Raw genomic sequence first — 8,539 nt, 5'->3', positions numbered from 1 at the left:
TTAGAAAGAAAGTTAAGGCCCAAAAATAGGCCTTTGAGTCAAGTCATGGTGCAAAGGTCCCCTTTGGTGTGGGATTAACTAAGCGTCATGCAAATAATTGTAGCCTAAGATACAAGTGAGATAACACTTTGTTTTGGGAAATAGACAGGATTTTTCAAAAGTGGCCGCCAATTCAGCAAAAATTACTCCAGAGCACGTCTTTGCTTTTGCTATAATGACAAATTTGTTTGTGATGTTTTGTTTTTCATGACTGCCTTCTGACAAGAAAACAACATGGATCTTGAAGGTCTAAAAAGTCACAAGAACTCACATCAATCCTGGCAAAAAAAAGATATTAGAGGTTTATTGGGCCATTTTCAAAAAAATCCACTTCCAGTGATTTAGAACCTCAACTTTCTAGTCCTCCAATTTGGCCCAGGCCGCGAGAGCACACATCCAAGAACACGGTAGAGAAACATTTGGTGTGTCTCGCAGTTATTTGGAGTTGAAGTATTGAACCAAAGTTGCCTTATCAGAGGAAAGGGCGCTCTGGAATGTCCAAGTGTGCAGAAAGAGCTGCTGCCACCTCTGGGTCCAAGTCCACACACAGGGACTTCAGCTGCACCAGGAAACACACCAGCAGAAAGATTTTGAACAAGGAGAAGAAATCAAAAGAAGCTTACGGTGAGCACGTGTATGTCAGTTACCTGCGTGATGTGCCTGGAGAAGAGAGTGGAAGCTGGCATCTGAGAAATGGCCCTCAGCAGGAAGATTTTGGTACGGCTCAGAATTTGCCCAGACTCCATCTGATATCAATTTCACAGATATAAAGGAAGTGAATTACATTTGAATTGAGCAGGGTGGATATGGCTTGAGGCTTGGTTACCTGACTTCCAAGTGTGGCAATGACAGAGGACCCATCCAAGAAGAGCTGCAGCAGGCTGATGTAGCAGGAGACAGCGGTGCTGAGAAAGCCCAGACAACGTGCAGCTCTTTGTTGAAGCTCAGGACTCTGCTGAAGTAACAGGCTTAAACACACAGACACACACAATATGTTCACAGAAAACATAACATTATCAGGCATGTCAGGGCTATTCATACATTTCCCAAGGAAGTACTTATTTTAATAATCACAATATTCTGAATCCTAACCTGTAGAAGACCCATGGCATCAAGTGGTGAAATCTGTTTGACATCACCAAGGGAAAACTGTGGTAAGCACCTTTTTCAGCATCTAAAGAAAGTTAGATTCAGTATACAGTATTTTAAATGGCATTTACAGCTGTCGGGATACCTCACTGGGAGTAAAATAGACGCTTTCACTTTTTATAAGCATTCCGCAGAAATGACATTTACTGTTTCAGTCAAAATCTCCTTTGTAACACAGTAGAAATATGTTAAAGATCAAACAAACCTCAAATGCTTTCATGTTCTACAAGTAGCTCTCACAGTGTATTTTTTTGTTTTGTTTTTAACAGTAATACTGGTTTTCAGAGAAAGAAAAATAACCTTTTACCATTAGATTTAAAGATGAGTAGCCAGTCTGCAGAATCCACCAGCACAGTCAGGACTTCTGTGCAGAGGCTTAAGGCTTTCTGATGGCAGTGCTCCTAAGAAACAGCAATAGGTGACATTACAAACTCAAGAAGGGGATTCCAGAAAGGAAATTCAGCAAACTTTGGGCACACTTCATAAATACGTAAATGGAAGATGTTTAAAAAAAAAAAAAATATATATATATATAGATAGATAGATAGATAGATATAGATAGACAGATATGGGAGAAGGAGGTTGCACATAACAGCAGTGCACAATGGCTGGTGACCCTGAGAGAGGAGCACAGCAACCTCCCTGAACAGAACCCAGTTACCATAACAGTGGCAGACATACAGGAAAGAGTCTCAGATATGAAGAACTGGACAGCACCAGGCCCGGACATGGTCCACACCTACTGGCTAAAGAAACTCACCCAGGATGGCTAACCGAAGGGCGAACGATCCTGATCATGAAGGATCCCTCAAAGGGTGCAGTCCCATCCAACTATCGGCCAATAACCTGTCTCTCCACAACATGGAAGCTCATGTCAGGCATCATTGCGGCTAAGATAAGTGGAGACATGGATCAATACATGAGCAAAGCACAAAAGGGCATTGGTAGAGATACCAGAGGAGCCAAACATCAGCTCCTGGTTGACAGAACACTCGCACAAGACTGCAGGTCCCGACATACCAACCTGTGCACAGCCTGGATTGATTACAAGAAAGCCTATGACTCGATGCCACATACATGGATCACTGAATGCTTTGAGTTGTATAAGGTGAACAGGACCTTAAGAGCCTTCGTTGCGAACTCGATGAGGATGTGGAAAACCACACTTGAAGCCAATGACAAGCCACTTACCCAAGTGTCCATCAAATGTGGCATATACCAAGGTGATGCACTCTCCCCAGTGCTGTTCTGCATAGGACTGAACCCCCTAAGCCAAGTAATCACCAAGACAGGCTGTGGATACCGCCTCAGAAATTGAGCTACGATCAGTCACCTCCTCTCCATGGATGACATAAAGCTATATGTTAAGAGCGAAAGGGACATAGACTCCCTGATCCACACAACCAGGATCTACAGCAGCGACATCGGGATGTCATTCGGGCTTGAGAAATGCAGTCGGATGGTGACTAAGAGAGGAAAGGTAGTCCGCACTGAAGGGGTCTCACTCCCTGAAGGAACAATCGCAGACATTGAGGACAGCTAAAAATACCTCGGTCTACCACAAGCCAATGGCAATCTGGAACTGGCAACAAGGAAAGCGGCTACGGCCAAATACCTCCAGCGAGTGAGGCAAGTCTAAGAAGCCAGCTCAATGGCAAGAATAAGACCCGGGCAATAAACAGCTATGCCCTGCCAGTGATCAGATACCCTGCAGGAATAATAAGGTGGCCAAAGGAAGCGATTCAGACCACGGACGTTAAGACCCGAAAGCTCCTAACCATGCATGGAGGGTTCCATCCCAAATCCAGCACCCTGAGACTGTACGTAAGCCGAAAGGAAGGAGGCCGGGGACTGGTGAGTGTGAGAGCCACTGTCCAGGATGAAACATCCAAGCTCCATGAATACATCAAGGAGAAGGCACCAACGGATGACGTACTCAGAGAATGTCTCAGACAATGGGGAACAGAGGATGAGGCGCTGGAAGAGGGACCATCATGGGAGGACAAGCCCCTACACGGGATGTACCACCGGACCATAACTGAAGTGGCTGACTCTCAAGAATTCCTATCAGTGGCTAGAGAGGGCTGGCCTGAAGGACAGCACAGAGGCACTCATCCTGCCTGCTCAGGAGCAGGCCCTGAGCACTAGAGCCATTGAGGCCCAGATATACCACACCAGACAAGACCCAAGGTGTAGGTTGTGCAAAGAGGCACCTGAGACGATCCAACACATAACTGCAGGGTGTAAGATGCTGGCAGGGAAAGCCGACATGGAACGCCATAACCAGGTGGCTGGCATAGTCTACCGAAACATCTGTGCGGAGTATGGACTGGAAACCCCAAGGTCAAAATGGGAAACACCTCCGAAGGTGGTGGAGAATGACCGAGCGAAGATCGTGTGGGACTTCCAGATACAAACTGACAAGATGGCAATGGAGAACCAACCGGATATCGTGATCGTAGATAAAGGGCAAAGGAAAGCCGTTGTAGTTAATGTAGCGGTCCCAAGTGATGGAAACATCAGAAAGAAGGAACACGAGAAACTCGAGAAATACCAAGGGCTCAGAGAGGAGCTGGAGAGAGCCTGGAAGGTAAAGGTGACAGTCGTGCCTGTGGTGGTCGGAGCACTCGGGGCAGTGACCCCCAAACTAGATGAGTGGTTGTAACAGATCCCGGGAACAACATCGGACATCTCAGTCCAGAAATGTGCAGTGCTGGGAACAGCAAGGATACTGCGCAGAACCCTCAAGCTTCCTGGCCTCTGATAGAGGACCCGAGCTGAATGAGGGACGGACACCACCCGAGGGGTGAGACGAGGAAAAAACGGGCCCCAACTCTAATTACGCCCAGTTTCTTAGTGTTTTGTCTGAATGAAATGAAACTTTGGCCATAACTAGTTTATTGTATTCAAAACATCACATCAAAACACTAGGGTCTTTGGCCTTTTTTTCTCCGTTCTACAGCATATGTTCCAGATGGCCTCCATTTAGCTCCGTGCATTTCTTGAGGCGCAGCACAAAGTTGTCCATGACGTTCTTACAGACTGAATTGGTAATGGCTCTCATCTCCTCCCTGATGGCTTTCTTGAGTTCCGTGATGGTTCTGGGTTTCCCTGCGTAGATTCTGTCCTTAAGATAGCCCCAAAGAAAAAAATCTGGGGGGCTTAGGTCCGGGCTATGGGGTGCCAACTCAAAATCAGTCTTGAGACTGATCACTCGGCCTCCGAAGTTCTCTTTCAGCCAATCTCGGGACAGGTTTGAGGTGTGAGAACTTGCTCAGTCTTGCTGGCCGAGTTTTTCACGGCCCTCTGAATAGGGATCGTCGGTCAGCATGGAAGGATCACTCTATCTGTACTTTTTTGACACATTTATTGGAGCACTTTGCAGCAGAAGTAGTAGTAGTAGTCGTAGTAGATGTAACAGAAGTAGTAGCAGAAGCAGGTAACAACCATTGGGCCATGCCGACGACGAAGCGAGTGTATTCACTAACGAAACATAATGTAACTGCTTTTTTATACGTCGCGCGAACGGTCACCTGTCAGTGGCAGCCCCGCCCCTCTTAAAGCGCCAGGTGAATCCAACACATGCACAACACTGTAAATTGTCCCGAGGTGTGAGTGTGAGCGCGAATGGTTGTTCGTCTCCGTGTGCCCTGCGATTGGTTGGCAACGAGTTCAGGGTGTCCACCCACCTACTGCCCGAAGACGGCTGAGATAGGCTCTTGAGAGGATAAGCGGATCAGAAAATGGATGGTTGGATGGATGGATTTTGTGCGCAGGGCAACTCAATGTGTTTCACACAACCAGAAGAACAAATTCTTAAAGTCTTCAACAGAACAGCTGAAGACGTTCACAACACAGAGAGAACAAAGTGAGCTCATTAAAATTACGAAACAAAACAACCAAAAAAAGCATACATTGACAACAATTAGTTGTAACCAAAACTTTAAAAGTCATTTAAAAGCAAAGGAAAGAAATGAAAAAATAGCTTTTTGAGATTACTATGGGTGTATGCACACACGCATTGTTTGGTCCACTTTAAATGGACCAGGCTTCGTTTCCCACACTGTTCCATGCTTATACAGGTGTAAATAACCACAAATGAATGGCGGTCCAAAGCAAAACCAAGCAAACCGAGACTCACGTGCCTTAGTTTTAATCGGAACAACCGCTGGTTTGCTTCTATCAATCAAGCTCAAAGGTCATAAGGATATCATTAATCAACATCCATCCATTTTCCGATCCACTTTATCCTCACAAGGGTCACGGGGTGTGCTGGAGCCTATCCCAGCTGTCTTTGGGCAGTATGCGGGGGACACCCTGAACCGGTTGTCAGCCAATCGCAGGGCACACAGAAACGAACAACCATCCGCGCTCACACTCACAGCTAGGGACAATTTAGAGTAAACAATTAACCTACGGGGCATGTTTTTGGAAGTGGGAGGAAACCGGAGTACCCAGAGAAAACCCACGCAGGCAGGGGAGAACGTGCAAACTCCACACAGGAAGGCCGGAGCTGGAATCGAACCCGATACTTCTGCAATGTGAGGTCGACACGCATACCACTCGACCACCGGGCCGCCCTGATTTGTTAACTTGCAGTCCAATTTTGAACTGAACTAGACTTGCAGAGGGAAACTGAGACACTGCTTTGTTCAGAAGTTGGAAAGGCTGTACTAACTAGATTTATAGCTCTTGACTTATTTCTTGTAATTTCTCTGCACTTGTAATAAGATAAGATAAGATATCCTTTATTTGTCCCGCAATGGGGAAATTACAATCAGAATTCAGAAAGGAAAAACGCTGGGTAGGGAGAGGGGAAAAAAAAACCACGCTCGAACTATCCTCTTCCGAGGATAATTCAAGTCCAGGATAAAAAAGACCCTAGCAAGTGAATAAGCATTAGACAGTTACAACAAGTCACGAGACATAACATGTATAAGGGGGGGGGGGGGGGGTGAATGGGAAGGGGGGGGGGGGGGGTAGGGTAACCGCGACGCGTCCGAGAATGACCAGCTGCACGGTCACCGTTGCGCTCCGCATTATCGAACCACGACACGGGGGAAAAAGAATCACAGCGATGAAGACGGTGATAACAAGGATGTGTATGCGCGTGTGGTTGTCCAGTTGTGTATGTGTATGCGTGTACAGGTCATAGCTGCTTCGTCGAGGTCTGCTCATCATGAAGACAGTCCCGGCTTATCAGTCCATGGCCGACAAGGAGTGGGGTGGTGGTGGGGGTAGACTCCGTGCGTATTTCCATCCAGGGGAAAGGCCAGATAGCGTTGTTTGTTTTGGAGAGACGGCCGCCAACAATTCCAGACAGCCTTGAGTCCTTGGTCTGTATCTCCTCACTGGCGCCGATCAGTCTGATCCAGAAATTCTTTCCGCAGCGTGGATTCCAACGTCTCCATGGTATTATCGATCGCGCGGAGTCACTCCAAACCGCAACAATATTGCGGTTGAGCTCAGTCACCGCTTGAGTCCGAGTGTTGGACATTCACGCCAAGCCATCCAGAGTGACCGGCAGATTCTTCACTTCCAATAGAGCCGCTCCCGTCGGTTGAATTTTGCGATAGAACAGCAAGCTGCCAACACCAAACAGCAGCATACCTGTTATCAAAAGGCCAATAATGTAGATGTCTTCCACATCCTCCACGGACAGTACTGTCAGGCACACCGGTCTCCACTTTCTCCATGGATCCAGGGCGTATCCGGCAGCAAGTGTCCCCGGAGGGCAAGCAGGCTCCCCACTGCCTGCTCTTTTCGTCGAAAAAATTTTGTCAATTACATCGAGAGACCAGCCAACTAATTCCATGAAAACACGGTAGGAGGCTAGGGAAAAAAAGTTAGACAAAAACTGCACAAAAGACTAAGTGGCGAGCAGGGGAAAAAAAGGTGTGAGGGCAGGGGAGCTGTGCAAAAGCGTCCGCCTTCGTTGAGAGCCAAGCAGAAAGGGATAATCATAGGGATAGAAAATGTTTCTGTCATTTCATAGGGCCCTGACTTGTTCTGAGAGAGTTTTTCAGTAGACCCAGAGCAGATTAAACAAAACTTGGGTTATGATCCTTCATGGTTGAAGAGGAAGGTGATTCGAGGGATTAGTGGGGCCGGGAAATTGGTTGATGGCTGTTTGATGAGTCTTGGGATCGACATGGTAGAACGATGCAAGGTGTAAATTGGACTCTAATATTGAAAGTGGTTCTTCGTCGTGTCTGTAAAATCTGTGACAGTCATTCAGGAACAATGCAGAGCCAAGTGGCGGTGGTGTTTGGCAGGGTGAGGAAGGAGTTAAATCCGGTGGCGGTGAGTAGGGGTGCAAATGACTTGAACTCTTATCTATTTCGGAGGGAGGAAGGGTGAGTTTGTGTTTCACTTTGTGTTTGATTGACCTGGCTGCCAGGCTCCTGCCTTCTCAGCTGCTCTGGATAATCTCGCCCGCTGCAATGGAACGAGTGACTTACACTGCTGAAGACATTGGAAGTCCGTCGTTTTGCCCTGTGTTTATTCAGACGTACTCCGTCATATGTGAAAACGTGCAGATTTTCCCCCAAAATTGAAAAATTGTCAACAGGTCTGTGATTGGGTCAGAAAAAAAATGATATTTGCATGCTGGTGCTGTAGATAACCTAATGTGTCGTCAAGTTGAGTTCTTGCAGAGCGAAATGCCAACATTTTTAGGCAAACTGACAAAAAACCGCGATGGTAGGGCTGACTGCTCTTTTACATCCAGTGGGCTACTGACTTTGTGTTTCGGTGGAGTGTGTTTGGGGTTGAAACAAGTTTGACTCACCTGAGGATACAGGAGGGCTGACAGGTAATTGTTCACGCACAGGAAAAACAAGAACGTTAAAACCTGAAAGAATAAGTCACAGGATTGCATTCATGAAAGAATAAGTCCAGGATTGCATTCATGACAATATATAGTATGTTATCTTAATTTCTAACAGTTTCTCAATTTCTCTGAGCAATTGTAACGGCATGGGTTAACCGGACTTTGTTTTGTTGTCTTTTGCTCCATTATAGGGAGCTGATCTGAAGGGAGAGATTGAGGGCTCTATCTGGGCTCAAAGGGAATTAGGTCATTTGCAGCTGTTCTGCTTCTGCTTACAAAAATGGTGGTTCATTCAAGCATCTTTGCATCAAAAGATTTTACGATGAATGTTGTGTTCTACGAACAAAAGAAAAGAAAAAAAACCAGAATAAAACTCAAGAGTGATAATACACCTTCTTGAACTAATCAGGTCTAGTCATTGCTAATTCTATTACACGGGTTGGGCCTCATCTTACAGAAGGCTGACATGTTTCGATGCCATCTTTTTGCACCCGATAATGGGTAAGCGAATTCCCAATA

At 46.4% G+C, this 8,539-nt stretch overlaps 1 protein-coding gene across 1 annotated transcript in view; it reads right to left on the bottom strand.

Annotated features, from left to right (window-relative positions):
- Positions 1 to 315: 315 nt before the first annotated feature.
- Positions 316 to 8,539, bottom strand: part of fanca (FA complementation group A) — a 61,524-nt gene continuing 53,300 nt past the window's right edge. The window contains exons 37-42 of the mRNA XM_086108356.1: positions 7,979 to 8,041; positions 1,496 to 1,589; positions 1,132 to 1,213; positions 866 to 1,007; positions 687 to 785; positions 316 to 598 (exon numbers count right to left, since the gene is read on the bottom strand). Of these exons, the coding sequence (XP_085964482.1) occupies positions 512 to 598; positions 687 to 785; positions 866 to 1,007; positions 1,132 to 1,213; positions 1,496 to 1,589; positions 7,979 to 8,041 (567 nt within the window). The 3' untranslated portion in view covers positions 316 to 511. The remainder of the gene's footprint in view (positions 599 to 686; positions 786 to 865; positions 1,008 to 1,131; positions 1,214 to 1,495; positions 1,590 to 7,978; positions 8,042 to 8,539) is intronic.

The sequence above is a fragment of the Hippocampus guttulatus genome, chromosome 4 (genome assembly GCF_054856545.1).
Source record: "Hippocampus guttulatus isolate MCC_2025c chromosome 4, RoL_Hgut_1.0, whole genome shotgun sequence".
In the NCBI taxonomy this organism is placed as follows: domain Eukaryota; kingdom Metazoa; phylum Chordata; class Actinopteri; order Syngnathiformes; family Syngnathidae; genus Hippocampus; species Hippocampus guttulatus.
The sequence above is the reverse complement of the archived record's forward strand: the minus strand, read 5'-3'. Positions and strand labels throughout refer to the sequence as shown.